Below are 16,367 nucleotides of genomic sequence, written 5' to 3' on the forward strand. Positions count from 1 at the left end.
CCAAAAATATTTCAAACTCTACACACCTGATTGGACCAGGGGTAGGTCAACCCATACGTTGTTCACTAGCTGACAATTCATAGCCTAGAGTAACAAGGTGATTTGTATCATTGACATTCTTCCTTTTGGGGCAATGAAATAGGGAGTACTAAAAGGTACTTGACCATTTAGCAGCAGGAGCAGTTTTTGGAAGAGTGTCAAAAATGAGTGTCAAAAAGTGCAAACCCAAGCCAAGTATAATAGAAGCTAAGAAGGAGCTGAAAAAAGGAGAATGGGCCAATGTGCAGAGAGAATGGAGACCCCAGGAAAGGGAAAGTAAGAGTACTCAGCCTCCATACCTGTCTTAGGTTTTTTTTGGGGGGGGGGGCGAGGTTAATGGAGGAATTCCAAATTAACTTTAAAGTCCCATAAATTATTTCTATCATTTTTCCACTAGCCTATTCCCTTGGACATTTTCCTTTAAGTTACATGAGTAGAATTCTGTTCTTTGCTCTTTGTAAGCCTTTAGAATGCTATGGTAGCTATTGTTTTGGGCTTCCTGAAAAGCTTTCCACCACTCTTACCTTGTAGTAAAAGAGTCTGATCCCTGGCCACAGGGAAGAAAGGTGGACATATCAAATAGGCTTTTAGAAATATAAGACTGAAACTGGAGTGATAGTTTGGGCTGGAAAGAGATCATCATCATATAGATAAAATCAAGGAAGTAATTTTTTTCTATTAGTTTTTATTTTAATTCTAGTTAGTTAACATACAATGTTATCTTAGTTTCAGATGTACAATATAGTGAATCAATACTTCCATATATCACCATATGTTCATGATGACAGGTGCACACCTTAATCCCCATCACCTATTTAACCCATCCCCCTACACACCTCCCCTCTGGTAACTATCAATTTGTTCTCTATAATTAAGAGTCTGTTTCTTGATTTTTTTCCCTCTCTCTCTGTCTTATTTTTCCCTTTGCTTATTTGTTTTGTTTCTTAAATTCTACATGAGTGGAATTATATGGTATTCATTTTCTCTGACTGACTTATTTTAGCATTATACTCTCTCGCTCCATCCATGTCATTGCAAATGGCAACATTTCATTCTTTTTTATGGCTGAATAATATTCCACTGTGTGTGTGTGTGTGTGTGTGTGTGTGTGTGTGTGTGTGTGTGTAATCACCTCTTCTTTATCCATTCGTCAATTAATGGATATGTGGGCTGCTTCCATGTCTTGGCTATTGTAAATAATGCTGCTATAAACATAGGGGTGCATGTATCCCTTTGAATTAGTGTTCTTGTATTCTTTGGGCAAAAATACCCAGTAGTGCAATTAATAGATCATAAGGTAGTTCTATTTTTAACTTTTTGAGGAACCTCCATACTGTTTTCCACAGTGGCTGCACCAGTTTGCAGTGCAAAAGGGTTCCCCTTTCTCTGTATCCTTACCAACATCTGTTGTTTCTTGTTTCTTTGTTGTTTCTTGTATTTTTGATTTTAGCCATCCTGACAGGTATAAGTTGATGCCTCATTATAGTTTGGATTTGCATTTCCCTAATGATGAGTGATGTTGAGCATCTTTCATGTACTGTTGGCCATCTGGATGTCTTCTTTGGAGAAATGTCTGTTCATGTCTTCGGCTCACTTTTAATTGGATTATTTGTGTGTGTGTTGAGTTTTATAACTTCTCTATATATTTGGATACTAAGTTTTTATCGAATATGTCATTTGCAAATGCCTTCTCCCATTCTGTATGTTGCCTTTTAATTTTGGTGATTGTTTCCTTTGCTGTGCAGAAACTTTTTATTTTGATATAGTCTCAATGGTTTATTTTTGCTTTTGTTTCCCTTGCTTCAGGGGACATAACTAGAAAAAAGTTACTACAGCCAATGTCAAAGAGGTTACTGCCTGTGTTCTAGGACTTTTAGGGCTTCATGTCTCACATTTAGGTCTTTCATCCATTTTGAATTTATTTTTGTGTATAGTGTAACAAAGTGGTCCAGTTTCATTCTTTTGCATGTTGCTATCCAGTTTTCCCAATACCATTTGGTGAAGAGACTGTCATTTTCCCATTGGATATTCTTTCCTGCTTTGTCAAAGATTAATTGACCATATAACTGTGGTTTATTTCTGGATTTTCTATTCTGTAGTATTGACCTGTGTCTTTTTTTGTACCAGTACCATACTGTTTTGACTACTATAGCTTCAAGTAATACAACTTGAAGCCCAGAATTGTGCTGCCTCCAGCTTTGCTTTTCTTTTTTTTTTTTTAATTTTTTTTTCAACGTTTATTTATTTTTGGGACAGAGAGAGACAGAGCATGAACGGGGGAGGGGCAGAGAGAGAGGGAGACACAGAATCGGAAACAGGCTCCAGGCTCTGAGCCATCAGCCCAGAGCCTGAGCGGGGCTCGAACTCACGGACCGCGAGATCGTGACCTGGCTGAAGTCGGACGCTTAACCGACTGCGCCACCCAGGCGCCCCTGCTTTTCTTTTTTAAGTTTGCTTTGGCTATTCAAGTTTTTTTGTTGGTTTCATATAAATTTTAGGATTGTTTGTTCTAGATCTCTGAAAAAAAAATGCCGTTTGAATTTTGATAGGGATTGCATTAAATGTACAGATTGCTTTGTATTGCAAAGTAAGGTTTTTAAGTTTATTTTGAGAAAGCAAGAGAGAGAGAGAGAGGGAGAGAGAAAATTCTAAGAAGGCTCTATGCTGACAGCATAGATGTGGGGCTCGACCTCACAAACCATGAAATCATGACCTGAGCCAAAATCAAGAGCCCCACGCTTCACCAAATGAGCCACCCAGGTGCTCCCCGAAGGGAAGTAATTTTTATAGAAAACTTCCAACATATTAGGTACTGGCACATTATATATATCAATACCAATTAATTTTGATACATCCAAGGATGTATTGACAGAGGAGGGAACTGAGGTTTAAAGAGTTTAAAGTGGCTTAGCCACTGTCATGCAATGGGTAGGGGTCAGAGTGATCAGTCTACAAAGCCCATGCCCCTCCATCAACCCTGGGGTGCCTCCCAGTTTATGGGAGTTCAGGAGGTCTATCTTCTAGGAAGATATTAATGATGAGATCAAGACTTGGAATTCTGGGGCACTCCAGCTCTTGAGAAGAGGAGCTAGCCAAAGAACAGGGAAAGACCCACCATGGTGCTATGGGTGTGGGTGAGTACTTTGAAAAGCAAAAGGGTGTTCAGGCGTCAAATGGTTCAAAAACATCAGGAAGGATGAGGAGTGAATTGGATCTGGTAATTAGAAGCTCAAGTGTGACCTTGGTGAAAACCAATTCTGCTGGTGCTGAAAGTAGAAGCCAAGTTAAAAAAAATTTTTTTAATGTTTATTTATTATTGAGAAACAGAGACTGAGCATGAGCATGGGAGGGGCAGAGAGAAGGGGAGACACAGAATCTGAAGTAGGCTCCAGGCTCTAAGCTGTCTGCACAGAGCCGGACCAGGGGCTCCAACTCACAAATCCTCACAAACCTGAGATCATGACCTGAGCTGGAAGTCAGACGCTTAACTGATTTAGCCACCAGGCGCCCCAGTATAAGCCAGGTTTTAATGAGCACACAAGTTCATAAGAATTGAAGGAGTGAGGAGTGTCAGTAGACCGTATTGAGTATGACAACAAGGTTAGGAGCCAATAGTGATGGCATACCTCAGAATTTGGAGTTCCAAGGAGGAGCAGGCATGAGGGATTAGCAGTGGATAGAGCAGGATAGAGTGGGCGCCTTTTGAAATAGGAACTAAGGAGGTAAGAAAGGAGTCATAATTGGTAGGTCTGTGCATGTGTGAGAAATTTGGGCAGTTTATACGGTTGAAAGTGAAATCTACAAAAGTAAAAATAAAGGATCAGCTGCAGCACATATTGGAAACCCCTGTAAGCTTACAAATTCCTAATTTGTTATCCCTCTTTTACAGATTCGGTACTTCAGGTTCAGTAACTTGATCAAAATCAAATTGCAAAGACCAACTCATGACCGCGAAGTTCTTAACCTAGGTTGAAGTCAGCAGTAACGACCTCGCCAGCGGCCGGCGGCCCGGGACACGGCTGGAACTACACTTCCCAGTGTGCCAGGCTGGGCGGGGCGCGAGCGGGGAGGGCGCAGGCTCCTTCCCAGAAGCAGAAGCGGAAACAAAAGAGTCTCGCCGGCGTCCCCTCCCGCACACTCGCGCACACTCGCGCTCGGGCGCACTCGGAGCAGGCACCGGCTGCCGGAGCGAGTTGGCGAGCAGCGAGCCGGGGACCTGCGGGGTTGATCCAGCCGAGCGGAGAGCGAACAGAGCCCACGACGACCCTACGTCCCCGAACCCTGCAGCCGCCCCCAACCGGCCGGTGTCCCTGCCGCCCTCCCTGACCCATGGCGCTGAAGAGGATTCAGAAAGTGAGTGCGGAGGCCAGGCCTGGAGCGGCGGGGTGCGCTTCGGCTCCCTGTCCACACTCACCCGGGCGATGGTCCCGAAAGACGCGCTGAGAGGGCACGAGATGGGAGGGTGGGCGGGGATCCGGCCAGAGATGTCGGCCCGGCCAGAGGGCACTGGATAGGTGAGGTGGGAGCAGGTCCCCGGTGGCCGGAGGTGTTTGGAGGCGGGGGCCCCGCTGCGGGCTCGCGCAGGAGCTGAGCCGGGAGCCCTAGGGTGGAGATCCTTCTCGGGCTTCAGACCTTCCCGAAATCTGTGCTTCACGGTCACGACTGGATTTTGCCCTATACCGGTCTAGTTTTGGCCCCTGTCATGCTGTTTCCTCCACGCTGTTTCTTAAGCGCGTTCTCTTATGTTCTTGCTTCCCCGGGCTCCGGGAGAGGGCAAGGAAGGTGTGGTGGGCCTGCAGCCTTTCTCCTCGGTACTGTGGGTTTGTTCTTTTTCTCCTCTGCGGTTGGCTCCTGCTCAGATCCCCGAACGGGCTGGAAAAGCCCATTTGGGGCCCAGAAGCCAGGAGAAGCCTCTTTGCCTCTTCTATTTTGGTACCTCTTCTGCTGCCACTTCAGGTCACATAGCTGTAGTGAAAACATAGTTGCTGATACACAACAAGATGACCTCCTGGCTGTGATTCATCGTGAGTCAAGCCAAACAGGTTTTTTACCCGTTATGATAAACTTACATGTAAAGTTCGAAACCCAAAGAAACTGCCACAGTTTAAGTTGTTTGATGCTTTGACACATGAGTATAGAATGAAGAAGAAATGTGTATGTTCATTCGACAAATATTTATCCATTCCAACTCTGTGTAAGGAATTATCTTCTCTTGCATAATACTGTATTTATTGCTACTGTTTCAGATGTGGACATCCCACAAAATTGGGGTTGGGGCATTTTTTTTCTGTTCAATTTTATTTTTTGTTGGGTTATTGGTCTGTTCACTGACACAAGTTTTAAAAAGGTTTTATAGCTATAGTTTATGTGGAGAACACTGAGAATTTATATCTTAAATGGGGAATGTTTCAGCAAGTTAAGCCAACAACAGACAGCATGCCTTGTAAATAATTTTAGAAGAAATCAGTGCTACAGAAAATTTTTATTAGGTTTTTCAGGCATGAAGTGATAGAGATATATATACATTGTGCTGTCATCTTCTAGTACAGAGGACAGCAACTTTCAGGTCCAGACTTTTTTGTTGTTCAAACACTGAATCTGTAAAATACTGTGTTTGTGTGTGTGCGCGTGCCATTTGAGGGTCTTTCACTATAAAACTAACATCATTAAAACTAACTAATTAACTTTCACTATAAAAGCTAACACTCCACATCTATTGATTAATGTTTTCTGATTTGAAGATAATGCAATTATACATTCAAAATTATCCTAGTTTTGAAGCCCTAATCAGCATCTTTGCCATGCCTTGTATACTTACAAATGATGATGTAATACTGGCTTACATTTGAATTAAACAACACACATGTTCCAAGGAAGTTTTAAATTCCATTTCCTCCTTTCCTACTTGTGACAATTCTTCATAAGACTTTGCATATACCATTGCTTTTAAATAATGTAGAATTTGTCCACAGCAAGTAGACAAAGAAAATGGACACTATTTGTGAATACTGGGCAGTTGTCAGTCACCATGCTGAACCAATGTATTTGGCTTATATTTAGAATATGGAATACACCCAAATCATATTTTTAATTTATAACAGTTGCCTGGTAAAAAATAAAATCACATAAAATTGATGTTAGGCCTGTAACAAATTGATATTTTGGAGAAAAAATTGGGGATCACATAATGTTGCATCTCTAGGTATCAGTCTTTGGCTTTCCTTTTTTGTTATCAGAAAAGTTGACTTGCACAAATCTCCCTTTCCACTAGTCACATGTTCCATTCCCTCAAACTTTAAGGGGTGTTATTTTGTTTGATTTCCCACTTAAAAAAAAATTTTTTTTTCAACGTTTATTTATTTTTGTGACAGAGAGAGACAGAGCATGAACGGGGGAGGGGCAGAGAGAGAGGGAGACACAGAATCGGAAACAGGCTCCAGGCTCTGAGCCATCAGCCCAGAGCCTGACGCGGGGCTCGAACTCACGGACCGCGAGATCGTGACCTGGCTGAAGTCGGACGCTTAACCGACTGCGCCACCCAGGTGCCCCTGATTTCCCACTTTTCTTACTTTTCACACCTTGATTAGAAACCAGTTCCAGGTAAGGTGTGCTGTTTGCCTTATGAACAGTAACAAAGCCTTTTTTTTTATATCATCAGTATATAAATTTATATTTGAATCTTGGCATGTTCCAACCAAAGAAGATGAATATTAACTTTTGGCCTTTCTCTGTAAGTGTATGAAAATAACACTATCCAATACCTTCCAGGTCATTGGGTTGTGATTTTCCTTTCCTAAAGTGGCAGACCTTAAAGTTGTGTAGAACTACTGAGAACTCTGCATTTTGGAGTTGAATGGAGGGTAGGGGCAGCTTCAGAATAGCTTTGGAACTGCTTCTAGGGTAGCGTATTAGAAATAACTGTGGGACGTTTTCAGACTGTCCCCACTGTTGTAAATGGAAAGATGTTGAATCCCTTAGATAGGCTGGGGTGGAAAGAAGGTTGAGGATTATTATTCAGAGAAGGAACCTGAGGCCAGGAGTGAAGGAATGCTTTGTTTAAGTTAATCTCTGAAGAAGTGACTTGAGAATGTTGAAAAAGTCATGACTTCACATTTCTTTACCTCATGTGAAAAGATTAAAGATGGTTGAATTAAAATTGTATGTATATACGAAGCATGTAGATATCAATGCTTAAAATATATTTTTATAGTAAAGTATGCTAAATGACTTAATACTCTTATTTAGACATCCAGTGCCAGTTTGCATTTCAGCTCATAAATTTACACACCCATGCCCTATTTTTTGATACAGTAGATGTTATCACAGTCACCTAAATCACTAAAGGGAGAAAGTTTGGACGAAGTCTGAGGAAAGATACCTAAGATATATTTGAAAAAAGAGGATAGTTTTTTAGCTGGGCATCTATTATTTTCTAGAATTATTTCTAAGTGTTTCTCTTATCAATACTATGTTTAATCCTTGATAAGCTTTTGTTGGAAATCACTTTTAAAATTATGAATGTTATGTCATAATACTGCATGTTTTGAAAACCAGAAGAAAAACAGGAGATCCTAATATAGTCATTATTATCATCTTAGTATATTTTTTTCTAGATTTTTTTTATTTGATAAATTGAAGTTATGATCATCATACTATCATGATATGATATTATTGCTTTTTTGGTCTTTTGAAAAGTGAAACAAAGAAGTTTTGTTTTGCAAATATAGCAACACAGATAACTACTCCTTAGTGTATAGTTCTATCCTCAAAATGGAATATTTGCTTTTTTAATAGTAATTTGACTTAAACTTCTTATGTAAGAAGATTAAAATACAACTTTATAAATGTTTTGAGCTGCTGAATTTTTTTATTTCTACAATTCCACAATATACTCTTTATATCAGTCTGGAAGAGCTTAGGATACTTAAAAAAACAACCAAACCCTTTGTGGATAGAGCATCAAAGAGAAGAAGATCTGTTTTTTTATTTCTCGCTCTGTGACTTACTAGTCTGTTTCCCAATCCATATAATGATACTGTAGCGAAGTACAACCAGCATGTAATATATAATGATTACTCTGTGATAGATGCTGTTCTAAGTGTTTGACATATATTAATTGATTTAACCATTAGTGAATCCAAGAAGTTGAAATAATTATTATCCCTGTTTTGCAGATGATGCAGCAGAGGCACAGAAAGTTGAGTAATGTATTGAGAATCACATATCTAATAAGTGGCAGTGCTAGGGTTCAAAACCAGGCAGTTGGCTTCAGATTCCATGCTATTAACCATTTTAGTACATGGCTTTTCTTATCCAAATGGACTTATATCTATTGTATTTAAATTGATAGACATATAGAGTCAAGTGAGTTTATGGTCATGATTTGCAAACTGGACTATTCTATACATATGTAAAGTGGTATTTAAACTTTGGCATATTTAATCATTTTCACTGATGCATCACACTGTGTTGTGCATTTTAAATCTCTGGTCTCAAGTAACATATGCTGAATCATTTAACATGGTAAATGAGTAATATAACTTTGTTTATTCTTGTTCTATCACTTAAAATTTTTCTCCTCCAAAGGGATTTAGAATAATTGTTTGGAATTTATAAATATTCTGTCAAAGTATCATTTCATTGTGAAGTTTTCATTTGAGAAAACTATTTATGAACTGATACAGCTGTTTAGTCCCTCTAGTGGCTTTGAGTAGCAGCCGACTGTTCAGATGACACAAATATGTTAGGAAGACTTGCAGATTACAAGATTAGGTCTAGGACTCCAGATTCTTTCAGTAAAGAAGGATACAACTTTGGGGCACCAGGGTGGCTCAATCTGTTAAGCATCCACTTTGGCTCAGGTCATGATCTCACAGTTCGTGGGTTTGAACTCCACGTCAGGGTCTGAGCTAGAAGCTCAGAACCTGGAGCCTGCTTTGGATTCTGTCTCCCTCTCTCTGCCCCTCCCCCACTCATGTTCTGTCTGTGTCTCTCAAAAATAAATAAACGTTAAAAAAAAAGGATATAATTTTAACAAAAATTTTAGAAAGGAAGAACACAGTATGTATGCTTCTTGGTAGATGAAGTGGTTTTCCTTGAGATGAAAGGAAGAAAGTGTTCTTTTTCTAAAAAGCCACAATGTCAGTTTTTTTGGCTTCTAAATCTTTGCAATTAAGCTCAATCTTCCTTTTACCCTGGGTATCATGTATTTTTCTTTCTTAATCACAACAAAAGTGCAAAAAAAACAAGATAACCTATTATAGGTAAAGAGTTCTGAGGTCCTTCTCTGTGGAAATAAATAGCATAGATCTAAATGAAGCTGTTTATGCCTATTTTAGGAAGCCAAACACATATTATAAAAACCAAGTTAGCAGGATGTGGGATTGCCCCCACTGAAGCAGAGTAGCATCCTTACATGCTTTAGTTCCCTGAAATACACATAGAAAGCATATTTAATGAGTGCTACTAATCAAAATAATAAGCCTGATACTTTCCATCAAACTGAATTAATGGTTGTCTATGACGTATTAGCTCTCCTGTCTTCCCACCTTCTTTTTAACAGTGGGTGAACTGATATTACATTAATTAAAAACAGGTATTGAGATACTTGTCCTGTCTCCTCTTAACCTTGTGATGCTGGAATAAAAGATGCTAGAATATACAATCCAGATTTTCAGGGAATTGGAGGGATCCTCAGGCTACCTCAGAACATCTGTCTGAAGGCAAAACAGGTTCTATTTCTAGCCACTCTTGGTCAGGATGGCCTCTGAAAAGCTGAACTTTTTCTGCATTTAATTGGTTCTGGGATGAATTTGAAGGTTCTGTTAAACACATTACACAGTATTAGAGGCTACTATGTTCTGGAGTTGTCCTTTGTATGGGGAGGAAGCTACCATCCTGAAGCTTAGTTTAGTGCTACCCATCGTGTTTCTGGATGTTTCCTCCACTGCTCTCTATTCATATTATTCTGTGTTTTGTTTTGTTTTGTTTTGTGGCTCTTTCCCTTCAGTGTACCACATTGCTTATTAGATGCCTAGTATCCTTTCGGATTTATGAAAACCTTTCCAACAGGGATAAGGTTGGTGTGTTGCTTCCTTCTCTTTAAACTTACTTAGTAGTGCAAACAATCTGAGGATTCTCAGTGCAAATGACTACCTCCTTATGTGAGGGGAGTCTGGATTTTGTTTAGAGGGAACCAAAAAGACCTGATGGCCTGTGCTCATTGTTCTTCTCTAAACCAGTAAAATTCTGGCCTGTGTTTTTGCTTCCCCTAAATTTTGATGTGTTGTATTTTCATTTAGTTAAAAATATTTCCTAATTTCCCATTTGATTCTTCAACCCTTGAGTTATTTAGAAGTATATTATTTATTCTCCCAATACTTGTGATTTTACAGATAGTTTTCTTCTCTTTTCGGTCTTTTTTTTTTTTTTTTTTTTTAATGTTTATTATTGAGAGAAACAGAGCCTGCATGGGAGGGGCAGACAGAGACAGGGACAGAGGATCTGAAGTGGGCTTCCCTCTGACAGCAGAGCCCAAGGTGGGGCTCAGAATGACGAACTGCCAGGACCTGACCTGAGCTGAAGTCAGACCCTTAACCTACTGAGCCACCCAGGCGCCCCCAGATAGCTTTCTGTTATTGATTCTGAGTTAATTCCGTTATGAACAAGGAAATTGTTATTTGACTCCTTTTCAATATTTGGGATTTGTTTTATGGCCCAGTGTATGGTCTGTACTTTATCCTTCCATAATAGTGATGCCCTTCAGATGCCCAACATAGCTTTTGAATGAAAATATTTAATGAATTCCAGACTTCATTTTGCCAGTTTCTGGTTGGTGTCTGTAGAGCCTAGCTTATTTCTAAGGAATGAATGCCAAACCTTCCCGATGTCTTCTTGCACTTTTATGAGCTTCCAGAACAGGAGTGATGAAACCAATTTAGTGGGTCATAAACATCATTTTAAAAAATGGAATAGAAAATGGAATATTAATGCTTTAGGTATAGTAAGAGTGGTAGTGTTTCATGAAACTTTTTTTTTTAATTATATATTTGTGCCTGTGCCCTGTGCCTGTGTGTATGTGTGCTAGGTTGTACTATATGTATCATATTTTTCTTGTTATGAATTGCTGTAAGAAAAGTATGAAAATGATTGTTCAATAGCATAAGATCCTTAGGTAAAATTAATATTATCAGAAATATATGCCACACATTCGTATGTGTGTATATAGAGAGAGAGCAAATGGACATACATACACATAGAAACACATATACATATATATGTATATATATATTCACATATACAGTATAAAGTACTGTAGCCTTGGAAACCATTCTATTTGCTACAAACCGCCAATGCTCATTGTTTTCTACTAAAAGTTGTAGCATTTGTGATATATAACCACAGTATTCAAGAATAGTGCTGAGTGATACTGATTAATTGATTTATTATGCAAATACTTATTAAGTACCTGCTGTATAACAGTTATTTGGGATAGAACTGTAAGAAGTGATACATAATAAATATTTGGCAAATATTGAAAGATATCTTGGTCTTTTAAGTAGTTTTTAAGAAATAGGCTGCTAGCTTTTATTCTTTCATTTTTTTCTTTCTTTTTTTCCTGAAGCACCTTTCTTGGTTACTATGAAGTAAATAGTAACTTTTGATAATGTAGCATTGAAAATGCTCTATGTTGCATGTTACATTATGTGTTAGAATTGTATTATGCATTTTGAAAAGTTGTCTGTAATTTTTTATCATGTTTTTCTTGCCTCTCAGAGTATCTTTAAACAAAAACACTCCTCAAAGCTTATGGAGTAGTGTTCATTTCTATAACCTTTTGTAAAATTAGAGTTCCTGGGAAAAGATAAAAAGAATCCCTTTTCATTTCCTCACTTGTCACACTTTTGTGTTTCTTGAGTATGGCTGAAACTGTACAAATGGCCTTAGTTCAAGTACCAGAGTATTGTTGGCTCCAATATTGATTGAGAATAATGGGCTGTAGTTACTGTAGCCTTGAGGTGAGTATTGTTTCAGGGTGGGGAGAGTGCTGGAGTGGAAATCAGATGGTCTGAGCCTTTGTTCTAACTTTGGCTTTATGACCTTGGCCAAGATACTCATAGTCTTTATTTTCTTTATCTAGAAATGATGCATTGAACTAGATCATTTCTGTGGTCCTTTCTGATTTATAATGAGTCTTTTAAGATGTCTTACTCTTTGATTAAAAAGCAGTTATTTGTGATGCAAATAAGATATATTTCTGTTTTTGTACCAGTATCATAACAAGCTTTTCTAATTCCATTTAGCTTCCATCTGTTTCACAGGTATCTTTAAAGTATAGAGATCGTTTTATCCACATATTTAGAAAACTGCCTTATACAGCTACCTTCCATGTAGTAGATTTTTTTGGATTCTACTTAATGCATTTATGGAGCACCTTCTGTATATAAGGCATATACAAAATGAAATAAGGAGATACATGGAAAAGTGATGTATAGCTAGCATGAACCTAAGAAATTTAAAACTATTAATAGTGAGAAAGATAGCATAATTATTAGGTAGACTTATGAAAGTACAATAAGGAAAATGTAACGTATTTGAACAGAAAGAGAGTTGAAGGTGGGAGAGACCAAATTTATTTAGGGAAGATCAGGAAAAATATTATGCAGATGGAATTAGATATAGGTTTGGAAGAATGGGTAGCATTTTTGAAGATGAGGTTCATAAAGGAAGGTACAGAAATGAAAGCACCAGAAAGTACTTGTCTTGTTTAGGAAGGAACAGATAATCCTGCCTTTGGGAAGCATTGGGGAATAGTAGACATACAAGTTCATACAGTGGAGGGCCTTGAAGACTCATCATGAGAAATGTGTACTTAATGCTTCAAATTTGGGAAAGTTTGGGAAGCCATTGAAGTTTTTTGAGTAAGGAAGTACCATTCTTAATCATATTCTTAGGTATCCATTCTTGCCCTCATAGAACATAGGATTGTTTACCATTTATAATTACAAATCTGATGAATGTCATAGTATAGAGTTCTCTGGGAATATAGCAGAGACCCTTTGAAGTGTTCAAGCAAAACCCTAAGAAAATGTGTTTAAGATGAGACTTTAAAGGTAAAAGGAAAGTAGGTAAAGTGAATGAGTGTGTGTGTGGTGGGGAGGTGCTTAGGAGTCTTCTATCTAAAAGGAAACAAGGGACAAAATAGCATTTGGGGGACTTTAAAGTTATGATTGGTATGGAGAGCATTGGGGGAAAATGGTTGCAGAGAGGAGTCAGATGCTAGAAGGCCTGGTAATAAGCCATTTTAAGGATTTATAAATTTTATGTTAAAGCTAATGAAAAATATTGAAAGGGTTCAACTTGGTACTTTGAGAAGATGATTTTAACTACAGTGTCTTGGTAGAGAAATAGGACAAGTCAGTTAACCCACTACACTTGTTTAAGTGAGATCCAAAGAGGGTCTGAGCTAGGATGGTGGCAGAAGACATTTGGAAAGAGGGTTATATGAGAAACCCTGGCCTTTTTGAGTTGGTCTGACCCACCCATGCCTACTTGGCCTTTCAGATCAGATCTCTAAAGCTCGGTGGTCAAGGCAGTCTCTTCAGACCCCTACTACCCAATTTGTTCTCAGATACTTTAATAGTGTCTCCCTGATTTGAACCTTTGGCTTCTTATGCTGAAATGTCTCATCTTGCTCTTCTCAGACTTTTTTTGTCCATTGGACCTCAGTTTTTTATATTCTGGGACCCTTTCAGTGGGAGGGATTTGGACTGAAGGAGAATCTGAACAACTTGTACTGATTAATATGAGGGATGGGAGAGTGGGGTGGGATATGATGAAGGAATCAGATGGTGATTCTAAAGTTTAGAGTTTGGATTACTGGAAAAAGTATATTTTTATCATAATACTTCATAAAGAAGACTGAAATACAGTTTTTACTGGGATATCTTAGATTTATCTGAGATGCATTTTTATTTATGTAATTCCTGTGATGGAAATATATGTAAAGGAGGTGACTGGGAGTCTTCTCTTTAAGAGGAAGCTATGTTTTAAACTACAGGCAAGATAATATTGTGGGAAATTGAAAGTCATTATGACTGCTGTAGAAATCACTGGGAAAAGGTGGTTGCAGATCTGAGATATTGGGTAGATGATGTCCCTAATCTTGACCTCAAACATTTATTCCAAATTATGCTCTTTATAACTCTGGTTCAATAAATACTATTTTGATGTAACAAAGTCAGTAGCATAACTGCTTTCTTCATCTTTTTTTGTGCGGAATTTGGCTGCATTATTATTATTGATTGATTGACTGATTTTTTTTAATAAATAGCCTTTACCAGAGATATCTGATCCAGAGACAGTGAAGCAGCTAGGACCATTGTGTTGAAATGAGTAGTTCCTATGACTTAATCAATTGGATGCCATCAGCGTTTTGAAGTCTTCCAGGAAAAATCTGCATGGTTAATAATAAAGCTGTCCTTTAATTCAAGAGTTTAAGGAGGTTCTGTATATGGAGACCTTTCTGACAATTGTTTGATATCTCTATTGAAATAGCTCTAGTCAGCTGGATAAGGAGACCAGAGTCTGAACTGTAAGCCTGTGAAATGTTTATTTACAGACAAATCAAATATAGCTCATATATCCCTTTAGAGACAACATCAAAAATACAATGTGGTAAGAATCACTGTCTTGTTTTAGGAGTTTTCAGGTAAAGATAGTTGTGTCACATGAATTAATTGCCTGTTGAGCCAGGGTTTATGAAATAATGTTTTCATATGCTTTGGGTTCAGTAATTTAGATTTTGGACTGTAAATCAGTCCCTATGAACAAGCTGTGCATTAATGTCCTTTACACACATCCAGTGGGGTATATATTGTATCTATTACAGAGATTTAGACCTTCTGAACATTGAAGCTAGAGAACAACCAAGCTTTTTCAGTCTGGTCAGCATAATTTTTTAGAGAATATTTACTGCATAGTGTCATATTAAGTTTGATGGTAAATAAATAAGGCAGCTCTGACTTGTTAGCTTTCATTCTCCACTGTTCAGGTTGGACTGTTAGCCTTCTGGGAACTGAGAGATTAATGCAAGCCTCTCTTCTCTTAGATTCCCTTCTTTGTTTCCTTTTATTTGTTTACTTTCTTTGAATTAGGCTACCTCATCTACTTTTAGATTTTTAAATTCCCTAGAGGCAGGGACTGTGTCTAGGTTGGTTTTATGGAGAACACTCAGCATATTGTGGGGGTGTTATAAACATGCCATCTGTGTCAATTTAAAATTCAGTTTCAGACCTCTTAGTACTTTCCTTTGTGTCTACTTGGTTATAGAAATCTGAACTGGAATAGAGGTGCTTAGCCATGTAAGGCTATATAAATCCATTAAGTACACATTTTTGTGGACGTATAATGCTTCTATAGTTCCAGTCAAAATCTGCCTTTCATATACAATATCTTATATTTTTATCTTTAAATTTAGATACCCTAATTAGTTTTTTTATTTGAATGTTTATCACATTGGAATAGAAAATTGCTTCACTGAAAGATTACTTTTGTCTGGAGCATCTTTCACCAGTTTGATGGTATTTATTGCCTGATCTGTGTTTAGGTATAAGGTTAGTTTGTTTTAAGCTTACTTTGTCTCATAGGAGAAGAAGGAAATTGGATCAACTATGTATTTCAATTTTAGATTTTAAAAGTCACTGGAAATGAAATTGGAAGATACACCCATACATTAGACACACACACACACACACACACACACACACACACACACACACACCACATAGTCTGTTGACTATAATGAATTTCTTTTCATATATGGATTCATAACTAGTCTCATTGTTTGATAGACATCTGTTAACATTAGAAGATTTCTACATATTTCTGTTAGGTATATACCTGACAGTAAACTTGCTGGGTCATTAAGTATTCCTGTGTTTACCTTTGGTAGTTAATGTCAAACTTTGCCTCATTCACCAGCAGCATGAGAGTTCCAGTTGCCTACCATCTTTGCCAACACTTAAATTTTTTCTGGCTTTTTCACTTTAACTATTCTGCTGGGTTTGTGGTGGCATCATCACATTTTGGTTTTAATTACATTTTTCGTTGATGCCTAATGAAGCCAAGCCCCTTCTCATATATGTATTGGCTGTTTGGATAGTCTTGTCTTGTCTTTTCCTTTCCTTTCCTTTTCTCTTCTCTTTTTTTCTTCCTTCCTTCCTCCCTCCTTTCCTCTTTCTTCCTTCCTTCCTTCCTTCCTTCCTTCCTTTCTTTCTTTCTTTCTTTCTTTCTTTCTTTCTTTCTTTCTTTCTTTCTTTCTTTCTTTC

The 16,367-nt window shown here is 38.1% G+C and overlaps 1 protein-coding gene across 1 annotated transcript in view; it reads left to right on the forward strand.

The window, feature by feature from the left end:
* Positions 1-4,142: 4,142 nt before the first annotated feature.
* UBE2D1 (ubiquitin conjugating enzyme E2 D1) overlaps positions 4,143-16,367 on the forward strand; it is a 34,931-nt gene continuing 22,706 nt past the window's right edge. The window contains exon 1 of the mRNA XM_040485067.1: positions 4,143-4,392. Coding sequence (XP_040341001.1) covers positions 4,369-4,392 — 24 coding nt within the window. The 5' untranslated portion in view covers positions 4,143-4,368. The remainder of the gene's footprint in view (positions 4,393-16,367) is intronic.

The sequence above is a fragment of the Herpailurus yagouaroundi genome, unplaced genomic scaffold (genome assembly GCF_014898765.1).
Source record: "Herpailurus yagouaroundi ecotype Mexico unplaced genomic scaffold, PumYag 163, whole genome shotgun sequence".
Classification (NCBI taxonomy): domain Eukaryota; kingdom Metazoa; phylum Chordata; class Mammalia; order Carnivora; family Felidae; genus Herpailurus; species Herpailurus yagouaroundi.